This window comes from Hevea brasiliensis, chromosome 15 (assembly GCF_030052815.1).
Source record: "Hevea brasiliensis isolate MT/VB/25A 57/8 chromosome 15, ASM3005281v1, whole genome shotgun sequence".
Classification (NCBI taxonomy): Eukaryota; Viridiplantae; Streptophyta; class Magnoliopsida; order Malpighiales; family Euphorbiaceae; genus Hevea; species Hevea brasiliensis.
Window position 1 is genome coordinate 76,632,822 of NC_079507.1, and position 22,344 is coordinate 76,655,165.

The following is a 22,344-nucleotide window of genomic DNA, read 5'->3' on the forward strand; positions in this document are numbered from 1 at the left end:
ATTTCCTTGGTTAACAGAGTAGATCTCCCTTTTAATCTAATATAATTGTGGACCATTACTTTAGCCAAACCTTTGAGTTATTTCTTCCCAAAGGCTTTTAGCAGAATCAACATACATGAATGTTTCAACAACATCTTTACTAATTGAGTTTAAGATCCAGGAAGTTACCATTGAGTCCACCTTTATCCATTTATCAAAATACGGTGAGGTTTCTGGTGGCTTCTCACATTTTCCATTAATGAATCCTAGCTTATCCTTGGCTCTTAGAGACAAAAGCACAGAACGGCTCCATGTGAGAAAGTTATCACCAAAAAGACAAACACTAATAAGAGTTAGTCCTGGATGATCAGAATTCAACAGAGTTAACTACTATTGAAAAGTAGTCTTGGCCTGAGATTCAAGATTTGCCATTTCCAAGAATCTAACAGCAAATAACTTTCAGAACCAAATCACAGTAGCTTGCTGGAAAAGATCACCTGCTCTGATATCATGAACAAAATAGAGCAAAAAACATGAATTGAAACCCTTAAGTTTCATTCAATAGTAAAAATGAAAGAAGATACGTTTTACAATCTGTTTTTCTTCTTTATATACATGATCAGTAAAAGAAAAAAAAATAAGAACTAATCTACACCATTGATCTTAACTAATGCCATGGATTGCCAACATGGATTCCCAGTTGTGTTTCTCTTTCCCGCCATGTTATCCATCTTAACTAACGTATGAAATAGCATAAAACAATCATTTTCCATCTCTTCCTTCTATAACTTAAGTCTGTTTCCAAAATGCCCTGTTTCATTAACCTGCTATTTTCTTTTGGATGCTGCACACCATTTTACACTTTTTCTTCACTTCATTTTCCCAGTAACATAATAATCTTTCAGCAACTGTGTAAAAGAGATTGAAGAGTGAGGACTCAAAATCTATCTAAAATACGACTTTGCAAAGTTGAGTGATATACCACACACTAGATTAGGGCCCTTATCCTAATTATAATTATTATAAACCTATTCTTACATATTTAAAACTGTATACAAGTCTAAAGTGTGAATCGGATAAATATGGTTTCTCATTATTGTTACTGTTCTATAATTTTATTTTCAGACCTTGCCCCATACTAGAAGCCTCTGCACTGAAACACAAGAATTAATGAAGAACAAATAATTTTTTTTACCAAATTGGAGATTCCCAACTGGTTATCTATGATATATATTCGGTTTCCAGCTGCAGATGGGCGAATAATCTCTGGTTTGGTAGACGATAGAGACCAAAAAAAGGCTACGAAGTTTGCGTGCGAGGAAAAACTTTCCCAGTTGTTCGTGTGTTATTTACGAACGATAAAGAAAGAGTTTTCTTCTATTCGAAGGAAAAGATTCCCTCGCATTGGTTGAAACGAATGATCAGACCATTTATTTTTCCAAAATAAAACTTCATCAACACCATTAATTGGATTAATCTAGAAGACAGTTACCATAGTTGTTCGAAGCTTCTATCTCCTGAATGCTGACAATGCATGTATTCGAGCAGCTTATTAGGATGAAATTCACCAATGCTTCGTCTTTGTAAGAAATTGACACCGAGCAGCAGACAAGATCGATATGAAAATAAGAAATTTTACACAATAATTCAACAAGGATGATTATGCTAGCTGTGATGATCTCGTCATTACTTATTCCAAGAAGCATTGCTTTATGCTGTTACTTGTGGTGAGTCTGGGTCAAGAACCTATATTTAATTTCTACTGTACATCGCTAAATATGGATTCATTCAATCTTTTCCCCTTATTTTGAATCTTAATTGCTTATTTACGCTTCATAATTCTAAGATATTTATTTCAAGTAAAGCCACTGTTAGAAGAAAGAATACAAGTAATGAAGAAAATGATTATATATTTTTCTGTGTCTTATTTACAGAGATATTACATCTATTTATACATGAGAATATGAGCTAATTTAGACAAGAATAATAATTGCTGTAATTATGCTACACAAATCTCCTATAATCATGCTAATTGCTGTAATTATGCTATGCAAATCTCCTATAATCATGCTAATTGCTGTAATTATGCTACACAAATCTCCTATAATCATGCTAATTACTGTAATTATGCTAACACCCCCCCTCAAACTCAAGGTGGTAGCACAAGTGCCAACTTGAGTTTGCTTAAGAGATTCTGAAAGCGAGCGGGAGGATATATTTTGGTGAATATATCAATGGTTTGGCTGACAGAGGAGACAGGAATCAAACATATGGTGCCATGAGCAACATGATGACGTACAAAATGACAATCAATTTTGATGTATTTGGTATGCTCATGAAATACATCATTATGAGAAATCTGTATGACACTTCTGTTATTGCAATGAAGCATTGTAGCAGAAGAATGAGTGACACCCAAATCAGTTAATAACCATCGTAATCAAAGTAATTCAGATGTAGCATCAGCAAGAGCACGATATTCAGATTCTATGCTAGAACGTGCAACAACAATTTGCTTTTTCGCTAAGCTAAGAGATAAGAGAATTACCCAAGAAGAAACAATAACCAGTTGTAGAGCGATGATCTATCAGATCACCAGCCCAATCAGCATCAGAGTAGCCAGATAATACTAGGGAGGAGGTAGCGGAAAAGTGCAAACCTTGAAAAAGAGTGCCTTTGATATAACGAAGGATTCAAAGTACTGTAGAGAAATGAGTTGAGCAAGGAGCAGACATAAACTGGCTGACCAGATGAACAGCATATGAAATATCAGGTTGAGTAACTATGAGATAAACAAGACTCCCGACAAGTTGTCGATATAAAGTAGGATCATCAAGAGGAGTGCCATCAAGAGGTGTAAGTTTGCAATTGAGCTCCAATGGGGTTGATACTGTTTTGCTATCAGTGATGCCTGCTCGAGAAAGTAAGTCGAATGCATATTTGGCTTGAGATAGATAATAGCCATCAGAATTTTGAGAAACTTCAAAACCCAAAAAATAGCTGAGAGAACTCAGGTCTTTCATTTCAAAATGTTGATTGAGATAATATTGTAACTCTGAAATATCAGATGAATCATATCCTGTTATTATCATATCATCAACATAAAGCAATAGAAGAACAATACCACTGTCAGTTTGGTGAGTGAATAACGCAGAATCATGTGGACTAGAGAGAAAACCAAGTTGAGCAAGAGTGAAACTAAATTTGGCAAACCAGGCCCTGGGAGCTTATTTTAATCCATATAAGGCTCGCCGAAGTTTACAAACCTTATGAGGAGAATGATAACAAGGAGGAAGATGCATATAAACCTCTTCTGTTAAATCACCATGAAGAAAAGCATTTTTGACATCTATCTGGAAAAGTTTCCATTTACGAACTGCAGCAATAGCTAAGAGATTGCGAATAGATGTTAATCGGGCCACTGCAGCAAAAGTTTCTTCATAGTTGATACCATACTCTTGAGTGTACCCTTTGGCTACTAAGCGAGCTTTGTAGCATTCAATAGTTCCATCAGAACGGGTCTTGATTTTGTAAATCCATTTGCAACCAATAGGGGTTTTGTTTGGTGGAAGATCAACTAAATCCCAAGTATGAGTTTCTCTAAAGCCTGAAGTTTGTCAGTCATAGCTTGCTGCCAAAGAGGGTCAGTATTTGCCTCACGATAAGAACAAGGCTCATGAAGGGTTGCAATAGTAGAGTAACAGTGAAAATCAGAAAGATAATGAGGAGTTTCTCTTACATAGGTAGAACGACGAAGAGTAGTGCTAGGAGGAGATGCAAGCGCAGGTGTTGGATCAACAACTGGTGCAGATTCAACAGGGGCAGGTGTAGTTGGGCTAATATTGAGTACATCACAATTACCTGGATCAGGACTTGGAAACAACTCTATGGAGGAGTCAGTGAAAAATAGAGAGTCAGTATTAACAGAGTGATGAAATTTGAAAAGAGAAGAGAACATAGTATTGTCCCAAAAGGTAACATGTCGAGAGATGCGTAACTTATTAGAAATAGGATCCCAACAATGATACTCTTTGTGTTTAATGTCATAACCAAGAAAACAACATAGACAAGCACGGGGTTATAATTTGGTATGTTCATGAGGTTGTAAAAGAACAAAAGAAACACATCCAAGAGGTTTAAGGATGGAATAGTCAGGAGGTTGTCCAAACAATTTTTCAAAAGGAGATAAATTATGAAGAATCAAGGTAGGAAGACGGTTAATAATATAAACAGCATGAAGAGCTGCTTCTCCCCAAAATTTTTCTGGACATGAGGCAGAAAGAAGAAGAGTACGTACAGAATCAAGAATATGGCGATGCCTGCATTCGGCTCGCCCATTCTGTTGAGAGGTGTGAGGACAAGAATGTTGAACAACGGTGCCTTGTTGACTAAGAAACTAAAGTAAAGAAGAATCCCGATATTCCATGGCATTGTCTGTTCGGAGAATTTTAATGCCACAAGAGAACTGAGTTTTAATCATTTTTGCAAATGTGATGTAAATTTGTAATAACTCAGATTGTTATTTCAAAAAATATATCCAAGTAAACCGAGAATAATCATCAATAAATATCACAAAATAACGAAAACCATTTATTGAAGAAATAGGAGAAGGACCCCAAATGTCAGAATGAATTAAGCCAAAAGGAGTGTCTGAAGTAGTATTATTATGAGAAAAAGATAATGCAGGTTGTTTTGCAAGCTGACAATTTAAACAATTAAATGACTCAAACTTAGTAGATCCTAATAATCCATGAGAAATTAAAGGTTGAATTTTACTGGTAGAAGTATGACCAAGACGAAGATGCCATTGGTGAATGGAGGAATTAGGGATTGTAGCTGTAGACACAAATCTCTGAGGAAGATGTAAAGATGCAAGCTCAAATAATCGACCCACTCTTTGACCCTCCCTAATAATCTGTCCCATTTGTGGATCCTGTACCTGGACACCGTGGAGAGAAAAAAAAAACATTTAGTCCTTTTTCACACAACTGACCAACATAAATAAGATTGAGTGCTAAATTAGGGATATAATAGGTGTTAGGGAGATGAAGATTTGAGGTAGACACATGACCAGTATGTGTGATGTTTATTTTAGTACCATTTGCAGTATGGATTAGTGGTAAGGAAGATATAGGTTTTGCTGAAGACAAGAATTTAAGATTAGTGGTCATATGATTACAACATGCAGAGTCAAAAAGCTAATAAGAATTACCCTGAGTGCAGACATGGCAGCAGGAGAATTAGAAGAGATAACCTGTTTGAATAGTGCCTCAAGATCACTCATGGTGATGGCAGTAAAACCCTCAGTAGCAGCAACAACAGTGATAGAGGAAGATCCAGGCTTTGAGACATTCTTGAATTTAGAATGCCCTCCTTTTGGTCTTGAAGGGCGTGTGGGACAATGTTCAAGAATATGACCGTAACCATGACAATATCTACATTCTATAGTAGGACAATATGCAAAAGCATGACCAATTTGATTACAATTCTTACAGAGTTGATTGTCAGATTTCTGATGTGAAGATCAAGTAATTGTAAGAGCAGTTTCAAATTGAGGAGTTTTATCCAAAGTGAGACGAGTCTCTTCAAAAATAATCTCTGATACGGTGTGTCCGCAAGTGCACGGGTCACAGTAGTATAGTTTTAAAAAAAAAAATGATATCGATCCCACAGGGAATTGTGCTTAAATTGGAAATAAAAGTATAAGCTAATTAGAATGACAAAAATTAAAGATGTAAAATGAAATTTGGAATTAAAATTGGTATTTGAGGAATTAAAACTAAATCAATCAATTAACTAAAATTAATTAAACTAGATTACCAAAAATTAATTTGAAATTTCTATTTATGAAATTTGAGAGGAATTAAATCTAAATTCAATAAAAATAAAAAAAAAGTGATTCTAGAGATTGGATTTAAATTGGATTTAAATTGAAATTGCTATTTATGAGATTTGGAAGATTTAAATCTAAATTCAATGAAAATTAAATTGATTCTAGAGATTGGATTTTCAATATTGTTTGCATGTGGTTTATCCTTAATTTAGCCAAACACATGAGAATTGCAATTTTGAGGGAAATCAATTCTTAAATTTTTGAAACCTTTTTCAAGCATTTCAAAGTTGGTTTTCATTAAATCAAACCCTGTTTTCACGGTATTTTAAACCTAACAAAAACCCATTTAAAGCTCTAATTGATTTTTGGAAAGTTCCCCTTAATCCTCTTAGCTTATCTCTAACACCAAGAAAATAAAGTTTATTGCAAGATTATCTATCCCTAATATTCACTTTTCAGTCCATCTATTAAGGATTAAAGCTTAACTTAATGAGGGCCCATTCATCAAGCAAGGCAACAAGCTCACAAGCAATAAATCAAAATGTAACAAATCCCATTTAAATGGCTAAATCAGTTCAAAAACCACAATACAAATCAATATTTACAAACCCATCTCTAGAATCTCAATAAACTACTCACAAATCATTGTTTAAAGACAAACCCAAATGTATAAATGAAGAAATAATGGAAATGTAAGCTCAAGGGTAGAAAAACCCAGAAATATGCAGCAGAATCTGCTGCAGAAAAGTGCAGAAACGTGATCTGCAGCTGCTGGAAAAAGAATGCAGAAAGTGCTCCCTCCTTCTCTTTCTAATCTTGCCAAAAATGCCTCTCTTGCTCTCTATGAAAAGAAAATGATAAAATGAGGCTTTATATAGGCTAAGGGTCTGCCCTAGAATGGGTAAAAGGGGGAAGGTTCCAGAGAAAGTGAGGTAAAAAGTCGAGTAACTGAAATGCCACGTCAATAATTTCCAAGAAAATGACATGTTTAAGCCGGTTGTGTCATGGGTTGTGTTGCGGGTTGTGTCGCTCTCGGCGTGAATATCTGACGATCGACACAAGCTGCGACATAAGCTAATTTGGTTGTGCTGCAGGTTGTGTCGCTCTCGGCCATTTTTTTTACTCAACTTCAAAATTTTTGCAATTCGACTTTAATCTCCTCCAAATGGCTACTCTGATCAAAATACATCAAATTTCTCCAAATTTACCCTACAAAACAAATAAATTCCAAAAATTAAACTAAGAAAAGTGAAAATTGCAAAATTGACTAAATATATACTAATATCTATAATAATGGCTATGAACAAGAGTAAATTATGTGCAAAAATTACATCTAAATGATGATCTAAAATGCATGCATCAAATTCCCCCATACTCAAACTCTTGCTTGTCCTCAAGCAAAATTTCATTAAAACTCATTTGGAAGGGAATAGAATCAGTCTTTGAAAACACAAAAATCACAAATCTAAACCACCAACTTACCTCTAGCCACCAACATTCCAAGTTCCCACCAGCAAAAGCACAAAGAATGAAGCAAGCACTCTCAACAATTACAGAATAGCTAAGAATTAACCAATCAACCCAAGCAACAAATACCAACCAGCTACAAGAGTCAATTGTGCCAAAACAAACCTAAATGAAATAGATAGCCAATGTGTCTCAAATAGATAGTGAGTAATGTATGGAAGATTATATTGCCAAACCCATATGCAAGCATAAAAGATCTAACTCTACTAATGTAACAAGCATTTTTCAAAGAATCATTAGGTCTTTTTAAGGGTTGTAATGGGGTCAAATAGGGTAAGATTGTGGTTAACAAAAAAAGGGAATAAGGTAAACAAAATATGAGAATAATATTAACCATGAAACTCAAAGTGCATCTTTCTTTCTTTCTTTCTTTCTTTTTTTTTTTCTCTCTTTTTTTTTTTTTTTTAGTAATTTTTTTATCAAGAGGAAAGAAATTTACAATGAATCTTAAGTGCTAACACAATAAAGGGACTACTTTTATAATATATTTTTTTATTTTGTATGTGTCCCTATTTCACGTCACACCCAAAATTACCTTTGGGATATTTTTGTGACTTTTTTTTTTATCAACTTTTCACAATTACTCTAGCACTTTTCAAGATGTTTCAATCCTCCAAGTTTTTATTTTATTTTATTTTATTTTATTATTTTTTTTATCAAAATTTTTTTTATTATGCACTTAATTGCTAAAATATTATTCTCATAAATAGGTGGTAGTGTTTAGGTTTTATGGCTAGGTAAATGATTTGGGTTCCAAAGAAATTAGGGAATTAAGGTTCAAGGGGGTTTGCAAGGGTTGAAATGAAATTAAGGTAGGTTAAGGCTAAATGTGAGGTTTAAAATATGAAGAAATGCCTAAATCATATTCTTATCAAATGCAAGTTAAAAATTTCGCTTTGAAAGATCTAATATGCTTGTTCTAGGAATGGTGAGACGACAAGGACCATTTTCTTCCTTAAAGGCTTATCCAGACACTCAAAACTCAAAATAACTAATCAGAATCTGCATACCTAGATGAATGTATTAATTTTCAGCTATTAAGTAAGAGAAAGAATAATGCTTAAGACTTTGTACCCAGCTGGAACTTTCATTCCACTAACCATCTAAAGGTAAGTTGGATTGCTTGAATAAACAACTTATGAAATTCAAATACTGGTTTAAAAATTCAAAAATTTTAAATGAATGAATGAAATGCATGAGTGTAAATGTCAAGTCAACCTATATGCAACTAAGTATGCGTAACTAAGTATATGAGGCTATATGCAAGTGTATGTACGTGAATATGTACAAGTATGAAGTAATGAATGAGTATGTCACTATATGCAAATGAAAAAGGAAAAAATAATTTTTGCAAAAAATTTACCCTCTCCTCCATACTCAGAATGAACATTGTCCTCAATGTTAAAAGAGTGCAAGGAATGGGATAATTTGGCTATATGTGCATAAAGAATTATTACCCTGTTGCATAAGCGATAGCACAACTTGTGTTGAAAGTGACACAAGCTGAGATAAGAAGTGTTATCTCATTAAAGTGCAGCCAATTTAATTAGATAAAATTTGGACAGCTGCTGCACTCATTGCAAAAGAAACAGTGCAATGGAATCCATTAAATCAATTAGACTAAAAAATTTGGAATAGGGAAGTTAAGCTCAAAAATATAATCATCAAGTGTAAATCCGAAGTAGCACATAAAAGCAAGTGAGCAATGTACTAGAGATATAAAAGAAAAATGTATTTTATGAGGAACTAAAAAAAAAAAACTGAATAAGTAAATAGTTCAAGTAAAGGAAAAACAACACAAGCAGAATATTAACTAAACAAGTTAAAAACACTAATGAATTAAGCAACTAAAATAAAGACATGAAATGTTTTTTTTTTTTTTTTTTTTTTTATGCTCATTTGCTTGCAATGCATTGTATCCCATCTGCACAAGGAAATTAGAACAATGTTAAACTCTGAATAAGGAGTATAGAAAAAACTTAAAACAAACATATATATATGAAAGAAATAAAGAATTAATAAAAAATTGGGAGTTATGCACAAAAATGCTAAGTTTAGGTCTTTAGCTTGACCATACTCACTCAAGATTTTATGGAGAATGAGAGAGATAGCAAGTTGCTATCTTCTCAATTGGCTCACCAACTGAATAGTGCCTCAATCTTTGTCCATTTACCTTGAAATTACCAGATTTTTCACCAAAAATTTCCACAGCACCATGAGGTAAAACTTTCACAATTTTGAATGGACCTGACCACCTTGATTTTAATTTTCCTGGAAAAAATTTCAACCTTGAATTGAATAAGAGAACCAAATTTCCTTCTTTAAAGTCCTTTTTCTTGATATGCTTATCATGCCATTTTTTAGTTCTTTCTTTATAGATCCTAGCATTTTCATAAGCATCAAGTCTCAATTCTTCTAATTCATCTAGTTGCAAAAGTCTTTTGTGTCCAGCAGCTTGTAAATCAAAATTGATTGCTCTAATGGCCCAATAAGCTTTATGTTCTAACTCTACGGGCAAATGGCATGATTTCCCAAAAACTAACCTATAAGGTATAGTTCCTATGGGGGTTTTAAATGCTGCTCTATATGCCCAAAGAGTGTCATCTAATTTAAGGGACCAATCTTTTCTGGACTTATTGACAGTTTTCTCCAAGATTTGCTTGATTTCTCTATTTGTGATTTCTACTTGGCCATTTGTTTGAGGGTGATATGGTGTGGCAATCCTATGTTTTACCCCATACTTTCTCATCAATTTTTCAAATTGGTGGTTGCAAAAATGGCTACCACCATCACTGATTATGGCACGTGGGGCACCAAACCTGGTCAAAACAAATTTTTTCAGAAATTTCACCACAACTTTTGCATCATTGGTAGGTGTAGCAATAGCTTCTACCCATTTAGATACATAGTCCACCCCTACCAAGATATATTTATTTCCATAAGAAGATGGAAATGGCCCCATGAAATCAATTCCCCACACATCAAATAATTCAACTTCTAATATGGACTGTTGGGGCATCTCATCCCTCTTGGAAATATTGCCTACCCTTTGGCACCTATCACACTTGCTTACAAAATTTCTCACATGTTTAAACATAATAGGCCAATAGAAACCTGATGTCAAGACCTTTTCAACAGTTTTTGAGACACTAAAATGACCACCATATTCAGAGGAATGACAATGGTAAATAACATCATGTATTTCTTCCTCTGGTATACATCTCCTAATTATTCCATCATTACATCTCCTAAACAAAAGAGGTTCTTCCCAAGAATAAAATTTAACATCATGCAAGAATCTTTTCTTTTGCTGCCAAGATAAATCAGGTGGCAAGACACCACAAGATAAGAAATTCACAATATCAGCAAACCATGGAAGTGTAGAATTCAACACATACAACTGCTCATTCATGAAAAACTCATCAATTGGCACAATTTCATCATCTTTATTTTCAGTTTTCATCCTAGAAAGGTGATCAGCTACCACATTTTCAACACCCTTTTTATCTCTTATTTCCAAATCAAATTCTTGAAGTAATAAAATCCATCTAATCAACCTAGATTTGGCTTCTTTCTTGCTCATTAAGTACCTTATTGCTGCATGATCAGTAAAAACTATTACCTTTGAGTTGACCAAATAAGAACGGAATTTATTGAGTGCAAATACTACCGCAAGGAACTCCTTTTCAGTTGTGGCATAATTAACTTGAGCTTCATCAAGGGTTCGGCTTGCATAGTAAATGGCATAAGGTTTCCTATCTTTCCACTGGCCAAGGACAGCTCCAACAGCAAACTCGCTTGCATCACACATGATTTCGAATGGCAAAGTCCAATCCAGGGGTTGCATGATAGGAGCTGTTGTTAAGGCCGTCTTCAACCTGCAAAAAGCAACCATACAATCTTGATTAAAATCAAATTTAACATCATGATTCAAAAGATTTGTTAAGGGTTTAGCAAGTTTAGAAAAATCCTGAATAAATCGCCGGTAAAACCTGGCATGTCCAAGGAAACTCCGTACTCCTTTGACAGTGGTTGGAGGGGGCATTTTTTCAATAATTTCTATTTTAGCTCTATCCACTTCAATTCCCCTATTTGAGATTAAATGCCCTAAAACGATTCCCTCTTGGACCATAAAGTGGCATTTCTCCCAATTCAACACCAAATCATTATCAGCACATCTCTGCAAGATTTTAGACAAATTAGTCAAGCATGAATCAAAATTAGTGCCATAAACTGAAAAGTCATCCATGAAGACCTCCATAATTTCTTCAATAAAATCAGAAAAAATGGCCATCATGCACCTTTGAAATGTACCAGGCGCATTACACAATCCGAATGGCATCCTTCGATATGCAAAGGTGCCATAGGGACAGGTAAAGGTAGTTTTCTCTTGGTCATTAGGATGTATTGGAATTTGAAAGAAACCAGAATATCCATCTAAGTAACAAAAGAATGAATGCTTGGCTAATCTTTCTAACATTTGATCCATAAAAGGAAGGGGAAAATGGTCTTTTCTTGTAGCATTGTTCAACTTCCTATAGTCTATGCACATTCTCCAACCTGTAACAGTTCTAGTGGGTATCAATTCATTATTCTCATTTTTAACAACTGTCACCCCACCTTTTTTTGGTACAACATGCACAGGACTAACCCACTCACTGTCAGAAATGGCATAAATAATTCCAGCAGCTAGTAATTTTAGGATTTCCTTTTTCACAACATCCTTCATTATAGGATTCAATCTTCTTTGATGTTCAATGGAAGGTTTACTATTTGGCTCAAGGAAAATCCTATGCATACAGACTGTTGGACTTATTCCTTTTATATCATCAATTGCATAACCCAAAACTCTCCTATATTCCCCCAAAACTCTCAACAATTTGTCAATCTCAATATCAGTCAAACATGCATTAATTATAACAGGATATGTTTCATTGGGTCCAAGAAAAGCATACCTGAGGTTGGAAGGAAGAGGTTTAAGATCTACCTTTGGGGCATCCTCTACCTTTAATGATGGTGGTTTAATCTCTAAATTTTGTACTCCTTCAAGTTGAAAAATTGTGGCCTCAGGATGTGGTGGAGAGCTCTCCAAGTGTTGTGCAAAAGCAGCTATGTTGAGATTGTCATCATCAATGCTCCCACCATGGACTAAGCAATTTTCAAGTGGGTCTTGTGGGTAGCTTTTTCTGAAATGCTCTTGAACAATCTCATCAATAATGTCTACCCGCAAACAAGACTCAACTTCTTCATGTTTCCTTTTCATGGCTGGATTGATGTTGAATATCATTTGATCATCTCCCACTCTAAGTGTCAATTGCTCACCCTTCACATCAATTAATGCACCAGTCGTTGCCAAAAAGGGTCTTCCCAATAAGATAGGAACTTTTGTGTCTTCTTCCATATCCAAAATGACAAAGTCCACCGGAATGTAAAATTTCCCAACCTTGATAGGCACATTTTCAAGAATGCCTTCCGGATACTTAATTGAACGGTCAGCCAGTGAAAGATACATGTTTGTGGGCTTCAACTCTCCCATATTCAACTTCTCATATATTGAAAGAGGCATTAGGCTGACACTAGCTCCAAGGTCACATAAGGCATTTGCCACACAATTATCACCAATATGACAAGGAATGGAAAACACACCCGGATCTTTGAGTTTGGGAGGTAACTTCTTCTGAATTATAGCACTGCATTGCTCTCCCAAGTTAATTATGTCATAATCTTCTAATCTTCTCTTGTTGGAAAGAATCTCCTTCAAAAACTTGGCATAACTTGGCATTTGGGATAGTGCCTCAGTGAATGGCACATTGATATACAACTTCTTTAGCACTTCAAGGAATTTGCCAAATTGTTTGTCTAGTTTATGCTTGATGAATCTTTGAGGGTAGGGAAGGGTGGGCTTGTAAGGTTCAGGTAGGATGTATGGTTTCTCTCCCTCATCTTGCTCACTTTTGCTTTCTTCTTCTTTTTCATTTTTCTTGCTCTCAACTGAATTTTCTTCTTTTGTGCTCTCTTTTTCTTCTCTCTTGTTTTCACTCTCTTGACCGACTTTTTTACCACTTCTCAAGGTTACAACCTTACATTGTTCATGAGGGTTTTGTGGTTGGCTAGGTAGTTTCCCATAGGAATTGCTTCCCGATGAGCTTGCTTGTTGAGCCAATTGAGTCTCCAACATGCGGTTGTGGACTTGTAATTGATCCATGGTTTGTCTCATGTGTTGCATTTCTTCCTCCAATTTGCTATTCATCTTGCTTTGTTCAGCAAAAAATTTCTCCATCATGCTTTCCAAGGTTGGCTTCGGTTCATGAGGTGGAAGGGATTGTTGTGCTCTTGCTTGATATCCCGGTGGTGGCTGCCTTGTAGGCTGAAATTGAGGCTGAAATTGAGGCCTATTCTGCTGCATAAACTGCTGGTTATGAGGATAATTTGAGCTTTGGCCTTGTTGAGCAAAAGTTGCTTGTGGTCTCCATGTTGAGTTGTTCACATTAGAATAAGCATTTCCCATAGGTTTTTGTTGATAACCTCCTGCATAAGCAGCTTGTTCTTGCAAATAATCATCACCATAAGAAGAATAATCAACTCCACAACTTTGAGTTCCATCTGTGAAGGCAACTTTTTGCACAGTTGTAGGAGTTGAGGTTGTTGCCTTTGTGCAAAAATCACTAAGAAGCTGAGTCAACTGATCAAATCTTGCATTCATGTAGCTAACTGAGTCAAGTTCATAAATCCCAGCCTTCTTTGGCTCAAGTGCTCTAGGATTTCCCCATAAATGGGTATTATGAGCAATCTTCTCTAATAGATCATAGCATTCTTCACTTGTCATTCTCATGAAATCTCCTCCTGCTTGTGAATCAATTGTGTTTCTTATGGCTGGAGTAACTCTGGTGTAGAAATTTTGAACAATCATCCATTTGGGTATTTCATGATGAGGACATTGCCTTTCAAGCTCCTTAAATCTCATCCAAGATTCATACAAAGTTTCATTATCTCTTGGTTTAAAAGCTACCATCAAATTCCTCAAATGAGTAGTTTTCTCAGGTGGGAAAAACTGAGATAGAAAAGCTTGAGATAGCTGCTCCCAAGTAGCTATAATAGCTTGTGGAAGTGAGTCATACCACTCCAATGCTGAATCTCGAAGAGAGAATGGAAATAAGGTGAGCCGAATAACTTCATCTGAAACTCCAGGCTACCTTTGTGTGCCACATATCATCAAAAATTTCTTCAAATGAGAATGAGGATTTTCAAGTGGACTACCTCCAAATTGTGAATTCTGAACCATTTGAATGAGACCAGTCTTTAACTCAAATTGATTAGCTCCAATAATAGGTCTGTTATCTCTCACATCTGCACATCTAGGAAAAGCATAATCTAACATGGATCTTCTTTGAGGATCATTTTGATTAACAACTTCATTTTGCCCGTTTTGCTCATTTCCTCCATTGTCTCCACCAATAGCTCTATTTTGATTCTCCATATTTTCAATTGTCACCTCTTGCTCAAATCTTTGTTGTTCTTCTTTTTCTGCTTCCTTTCTTCTCTTGTATTCCTTTTTGTTAGCTCGACAGAATTTTTAAATTTCTGGGTTGAACAACAATTCAGTGTCACTTGTGCTTTTCGATCGTCTCATAAACAAGAAAAGTACCTGAAAAACACAAGGAACTATAGTGAAAATAAAATAAAAATTCTAATTAGCTTAAAACAATTAAAATCCAACTTAAAAACAAACAATTCCCCGGCAACGGCGCCAAAAACTTGATACGGTGTGTCCGCAAGTGCACGGGTCACAGTAGTATAGTTTTAAAAAAAAATATGATATCGATCCCACAGGGAATTGTGCTTAAATTGGAAATAAAAGTATAAGCTAATTAGAATGACAAAAATTAAAGATGTAAAATGAAATTTCAAATTAAGACAAAAATTAAAGATGTAAAATGAAATTTGGAATTAAAATTGGTATTTGAGGAATTAAAACTAAATCAATCAATTAACTAAAATTAATTAAACTAGATTACCAAAAATTAATTTGAAATTTCTATTTATGAAATTTGAGAGGAATTAAATCTAAATTCAATAAAAAAAAAAAGTGATTCTAGAGATTGGATTTAAATTGGATTTAAATTGAAATTGCTATTTATGAGATTTGGAGGATTTAAATCTAAATTCAATGAAAATTAAATTGATTCTAGAGATTGGATTTTCAATATTATTTGCATGTGGTTTATCCTTAATTTAGCCAAACACATGAGAATTGCAATTTTGAGGGAAATCAATTCTTAAATTTTTGAAACCTTTTTCAAGCATTTCAAAGTTGGTTTTCATTAAATCAAACCCTGTTTTCACGGTATTTCAAACCTAACAAAAACCCATTTAAAGCTCTAATTGATTTTTGGAAAGTTCCCCTTAATCCTCTTAGCTTATCTCTAACACCAAGAAAATAAAGTTTATTGCAAGATTATCTATCTCTAATATTCACTTTTCAGTCCATCTATTAAGGATTAAAACTTAACTTAATGAGGGCCCATTCATCAAGCAAGGCAACAAGCTCACAAGCAATAAATCAAAATGTAACAAATCCCATTTAAATGGCTAAATCAGTTCAAAAACCACAATACAAATCAATATTTACAAACCCATCTCTAGAATCTCAATAAACTACTCACAAATCATTGTTTAAAGACAAACCCAAATGTATAAATGAATAAATAATGGAAATGTAAGCTCAAGGGTAGAAAAACCCAGAAATATGCAGCAGAATCTGCTGCAGAAAAGTGCAGAAACGTGATCTGCAGCTGCTGGAAAAAGAATGCAGAAAGTGCTTCCCTCCTTCTCTTTCTAATCTTGCCAAAAATGCCTCTCTTGCTCTCTATGAAAAGAAAATGATAAAATGAGGCTTTATATAGGCTAAGGGTCTGCCCTAGAATGGGTAAAAGGGGGAAGGTTCCAGAGAAAGTGAGGTAAAAAGCTGGAGTAACGGAAATGCCACGTCAATAATTTCCAGTAAAAATGACATAAGCCGAGTCAGTTGTGTCGTGGGTTGTGTTGCGGGTTGTGTCGCTCTCGGCGTGAATATCTGACGATCGACACAAGCTGCGACATAAGCTAATTTGGTTGTGCTGCAGGTTGTGTCGCTCTCGGCCATTTTTTTTACTCAACTTCAAAATTTTTGCAATTCGACTTTAATCTCCTCCAAATGGCTACTCTGATCAAAATACATCAAATTTCTCCAAATTTACCCTACAAAACAAATAAATTCCAAAAATTAAACTAAGAAAAGTGAAAATTGCAAAATTGACTAAATATATACTAATATCTATAATAATGGCTATGAACAAGGGTAAATTATGTGCAAAAATTATATCTAAATGATGATCTAAAATGCATGCATCAATCTCTTAAATAGCAGTATCCAATGATGGGAGTGGATTTCGATATAGCAGGGACGCTCGAACGACCTCATATTTTGATCGAAGAGCCATTAGAACTTGAATGAGATGAAGATGATCTTTACTGATTTTGGCCTGAGATATTTGATTCCAAATGGGTTGGACCTGGGCAAGAAAATCATTCACAGATTGACCTGCTTCTTGTTTCAGATTATGAAGAGTAGTCCATAATTGATAATAGTGGGCAAGTCCAGTGGTCTGATATCGATTAGCAAAAAAATCTCAGATTTCTTTTTTAGAGTCATAATTAGCAAATTGGATGTAGATGGACGAGACAGAGGTATTGCGAAACCAGGTGATAATCTTATGATTTTTACTATCCCAGTCCTCAAGACGGTCAGCAAATTTTGCATCAGTTTCATCGTTCTCTCTTGTCTGCATAGTGATATCTCCGGTAACAATACGCCAAAGCTTGCGACCTATCAAAAAACTTTTCATTTCTTAAACACAAAGATTATAGTTGGAACCAGTCAGAACTGTTGCAATAGGTTTTGAAATATCAAATTTCTCCATTAATAACAAGATGAGGAGAAAAAAAAATGGAATAATAACAGGAATGAAAGAATGAACCAGAACAGGTTGTAGAGAGAGAAGAGAGACCCAGAAACTAGAAATAAAAGTTTTACGGCTCTGATACCATGTTAGAAGAAAGAATACAAGTAATGAAGGAAAATATTGTGTATTTGTCTGTGTCTTATTTACAGAGATATTACATCTATTTATACATGAGAATATGAGCTAATTTAGACAAGAATAATAATTGATGTAATTATGTTACACAAATCTCCTCTAATTATGCTAATTACTGTAATTATGCTATACAAATCTCCTATAATCATGCTAATTGCTGTAATTATGCTAACAGCCATAATTTCTAATTATCTCCAGTAATATCTTTTGTTCAGGACTGAGTTGGAACACTGAGCACAACATCTTTTCTTCAAAAGCTAGCTAGGCTGCTAATTCACTTGCAGGTTCTTCAAAAGCTAGCTAATACTCTGGATAACTCGAATATCGAATCAGTGCTTTTTATGGCAGTAAATTGATTATTAATTCTTTTCTTCCTGTTAACCAAATCAATATTGGAAACGCATGTCAATTATAAAAAGATTACAAGACAAATGATTAGATGCCAAAATTACCTGAAAATGTGAATGAGAGTGTACTATGTGTTTATCAATTATGAATATATACATTGGAATGGCAGCATGTTTGATATAATAGCTAAATAATTCATTAACATGCAGCATTTCTGGTAAGATGTGCATGATCACAATGGGGCTTAATTTGCTATAGTTAGGCGGCTGCTCTATCACTAATGAGGAACTTTGGGAGTTTTTTCTGAATTTCCAACTTTGACTTGGCGCCAACTGTTATCTTGTACAAGTTGTATAAGAAACCACAGAAATAATTCAACCGAAAAACTAACACATAAATCAGAGAAAGATTGCTCTAAATACAACAATAAGCTTAATAAAATTCTACATTATATTGACAAGCCATTGAAAGTTGTGATTTTTGAATTTGTTGGCTTCCATAATACTTGCCTAGCTACCTTTACCACTCAATCATACAGTGAGGACTAACGAGTAAGCAAAGCATCTATCCCCTGAGAAAGCAAGTTTTTGGTGGTGGCTATTATATAAAGATCCTCCAAAAATAATTAGGCCAGATTCCAAGTTTCCTTAACCTCTTGTACACTTGTTGCTTCAACACCGCTAGTATATACGTGACCAAGTATTCATGGTATCAAAGAATAAAAAACGAAAATGACTCTGCTAAATGAAAAAAGCTAAAAAAGAAAAAATAAAATAAAATAATTTGGTCATGTGAAGTTGCACAACCTCAATCATTTATTTTGTACATGACATGAAACGATGCATGATATATAACGATTTTCCTTCATTATTTTTTTTTTCCCACTTCTGATAAATGATTTCTCTGTTCATTATATACTTTCGTGTTGAATTACATAATTCTTGTTTTTCAAAAGAAATTAAAAAATCTTTCAATCCTATCACTTCATTTTGTAATTATTTCCTACTATCCAAAAGCAAGTGGTTAATTAATTGTCCTGTCTGCATTCTTTCTGGCCTTTACGCTAGTATTTGTATCATTCTTTATGAATTTGTCCTCTTTTCATATATATATATATATATATATATATATATATATATATATATATATATATATATATAGTATGAGAATATATCTACTTATATCAATTCTTTTTATACTTATGGACACTAATTAATTATAAGGGCTTTATTATGAAAGATCCCTTTGCTTTATATATTTTGTTGATAAATTTATTCGAATCCTTTATTCTTGAACATTAAGCACTGATCCTTAGTATCCAATACGTTAACTCGGTGATGATTAGAGAATATCCCCCCTATTAAAAATAGGGTTTCAAACAAATTTTCTTCTAAAACGATCGACTCCAATCTTCGGCCTTGGTCACAGAAAATTAGATCTAAAAAGGCTATATATACTGATTGCTTTCCCAGAATTAAATTCTTTGTAGGAAAAAAGGGGGGAAAATCTTTAAGGAAGTCTAATGGTTTTAAGAATTTAAAGGAATGTTTCAGTAATTACAAGGACACTGCAAAAGAATAACATCCTTCCTGGAGTTAATTTTTAAGATGGGCTTAATGATGTTTTAATGTTAAGTTATTTATAGATATGTTTATTTAATTTAATACTCAAAATATTTATATTAATTTGAAATAAAAAATTTATACTAAATAAAATAATTAGACAAATTTACTGCTCTTAAATTAATTTTTGAAGTGGAATTACTCTTAAAAACATCCACATCAGATAAATTCGGTCCACTTGGATCATAAGCGCACGCACCCTGAAGTCGCAGTACCTTTTAATGTGTCAAATCCCAAAACCAGCAAGTGTACCTTTCCACAGAAACAATAATCTCCCTCTGCTGGACACGTTCGAAATCTAAATAAATCAATGTTCAAGAAATCAACTACAAACAATTATTCCCTTACCCAGACTTTTTCCATTTTCGCCACCACTATGCCCTTCCATGCTTATATATAGAGGTACCCGCTAGACCCAGTATCTCATACACAACTTTCCTGGATCTTTTCTGCCTTGGTTCTCGAGTCTTTAACCTCTTTCTGTAATCTTTTTTTTTTTTGAAACATCTTTAATCTTTAAATATGTCTCCTAACGCAACCATGGAACCCGTGGACTCCAAAACCAGGGCATACGTGACTTTCTTGGCCGGCAATGGGGATTATGTGAAGGGTGTGGTAGGCTTAGCCAAGGGTTTACGTAAGACAAAAACTGAATACCCTCTTGTGGTTGCTGTTTTGCCTGACGTCCCAGAGGAGCACCGCCAGATTCTTGAATCTCAAGGCTGTATTGTCCGTGAGATTGAGCCGGTGTACCCACCGGAGAACCAGACCCAGTTTGCGATGGCTTATTATGTGATTAACTACTCAAAGCTGCGTATTTGGGAGGTAATTAACGTTTATAATCCTTATCAGATACATGTTTATTGTTAATGTCACTATCGGCAGGCTTGAGGTCAGTTATTGGCCATGCAATTATTGCACGTGTGCTAGAGTTAGGTCTAGTCTCCACGTGTGATTTTTCATAGCGTAAATCACCCCATCAATTACCCGAGTTTATTTTGTGCTTATTACCCAGAAATGATTTAGCTAGAAAGCTAAAGGTTGAAAGAAATTCTTGGATGGAGATATTCAAGTGTCCAAGTTTATAGTTGAAGCCCACAAGCATTTTAAATCTCGATTAATATGCTAAATGATTTGGTTTAGGACCAACTATTATGTATGCATGATTTATGTGAAGGAAATTAGTAATATCCCTGTTTAATTGAAAATTTTATGGTTGTAGTTTGTTGAGTATGAAAAGATGATATACTTGGATGGAGATATTCAAGTGTTTGAGAATATTGATCACCTATTCGATTCACCAAATGGGTATTTCTATGCTGTGATGGACTGTTTCTGCGAGAATAATTGGAGGTTCTCTCCACAGTACAAGATTGGATACTGCCAACAGTGCCCAGAAAGGGTTCAATGGCCAAAGGAGATGGGCTCTCCACCTCCTCCCTACTTCAATGCTGGAATGTTTGTGTTTGAGCCTAAGCTTTTGACCTACTCCGATCTCTTGGACACCCTCAAAGAAACCCCTCCGACTTCATTTGCTGAGCAGGTAATAATATTTTAGCTCCATCCAATTAATTAAACACAATTAATACAGATATATATTTTGGGATTATATATATATATGTCCTGATTATTGCAAGAATATATTAATAACCTAAACTTATTCCTAGATATTTGGTGATGAATTGGGTCTTATATTTGGGGTTTTATTTGAAGGACTTTCTGAACATGTTCTTCGAGGATGTGTACAAGCCAATTCCTCCAGTGTACAACCTTGTTTTGGCTATGCTTTGGCGCCACCCTGAAAATGTCGGGTTCGAAAAGGTCAAGGTTGTCCATTATTGTGCAGATGTAAGTGAATCAGAGAAAATGAATTAATTAAACTGGAGAAATAATTGGATCATGGTGATCAAATATTTGAATTAAATGCGATTTCTAGCTGAAATTAATATTTGTTGTAGGGTGCGAAGCCATGGAGATACACTGGGAAAGAAGTGAACATGGAGAGAGAGGACATAAAGCTGCTGGTGAAGAAGTGGTGGGATATATATGAGGATGAGTCATTGGACTACAAGAATGCTGTGCCTGCTGATCATGGAAAACTTGGATCCATAATTGTTGCATTTACCGAGGAAGAAGTGGTTCACCAGAGGAGTGCTCCATCTGCGGCTTGAAAAAATAAATAAATATTTAGATTATTCGATAAGGGGTGATATTAATTATGGATATGTCAACTTTATATATATATATATATCTGGACAAGTATTGGCTTTATTAGTTTTGGTGCCGTAGGGTGTGTTAAGGTATAATTAATAGTGTCTTGAGTTGTGTAATATATGCTAATTGCAACATTGGCATCTACAAAATTATCCAAGTATTAATTAAGAATATATATAGTTATCATGCTTTCCTTAAATATGCCCGTCATTGTTATATTTTTTGTGGGTTCTATTTGTTTTTATCAAGCTTAAGTGTTATATTTTATGCTTGCACTCCAAATAATTTGTATGTACGGATTACTCATATGAGAGAAAAAGGAAAAAAAAAATTTCCAGCTCAATTGTGACATTATTGGCATACATGTTGTCACATGCGTACGTACAGCAGCAATGTTTTTAGAATTATTATTGCCTTATTGGCAAAGGTAGCAGTGCAAGGATGTTGAATATGGAATAAAACAATTAAATGTCCCGTTTTGATATAGCCTGTCTCTAAGAGAGATTCAGAAATGATAAGTTCGAGCATGAGATGGCTCGAATTGACCTAGCTGAGCATATATTGAGGAAAGGCAATCCAAGCAGAATGAGTCAGCCTAACGAGAATTTCAGGATAACAACCGAATATTTTGAGATTCTTAAAATTATAGCTCTGATGTTCTCTAGTCTTTAGTTTATAAATATTA

At 34.6% G+C, this 22,344-nt stretch overlaps 1 protein-coding gene and 1 non-coding gene across 2 annotated transcripts; both read left to right on the forward strand.

The window, feature by feature from the left end:
* The first annotated feature begins 14,259 nt into the window (after positions 1-14,259).
* On the forward strand, positions 14,260-14,366 carry LOC131174303 (small nucleolar RNA R71). Its single transcript, XR_009144551.1, has one exon. It is a non-coding gene; the product is annotated as a small nucleolar RNA R71 (small nucleolar RNA).
* A 5,417-nt stretch (positions 14,367-19,783) lies between these two features.
* On the forward strand, positions 19,784-21,858 carry LOC110669074 (galactinol synthase 2). Its single transcript, XM_021830555.2, has 4 exons — positions 19,784-20,270; positions 20,668-20,988; positions 21,159-21,293; positions 21,404-21,858. Exons 1-4 carry the CDS (start codon positions 19,968-19,970, stop codon positions 21,614-21,616), a joined length of 972 nt encoding a protein of 323 aa, XP_021686247.2. The 5' UTR covers positions 19,784-19,967; the 3' UTR covers positions 21,617-21,858.
* Positions 21,859-22,344: the final 486 nt, after the last annotated feature.

Excerpts from the sequence above, each read along its gene's own strand:
- LOC110669074 (XM_021830555.2), top strand. The coding sequence starts at position 19,968 with ATGTCTCCTAACGCAACCATGGAACCCGTGGACTCCAAAACCAGGGCA. Across the intron at positions 20,271-20,667 it reads CAAAGCTGCGTATTTGGGAG|TTTGTTGAGTATGAAAAGAT; the intron begins GTAATTAACGTT and ends TTATGGTTGTAG. Across the intron at positions 20,989-21,158 it reads CGACTTCATTTGCTGAGCAG|GACTTTCTGAACATGTTCTT; the intron begins GTAATAATATTT and ends TTTTATTTGAAG.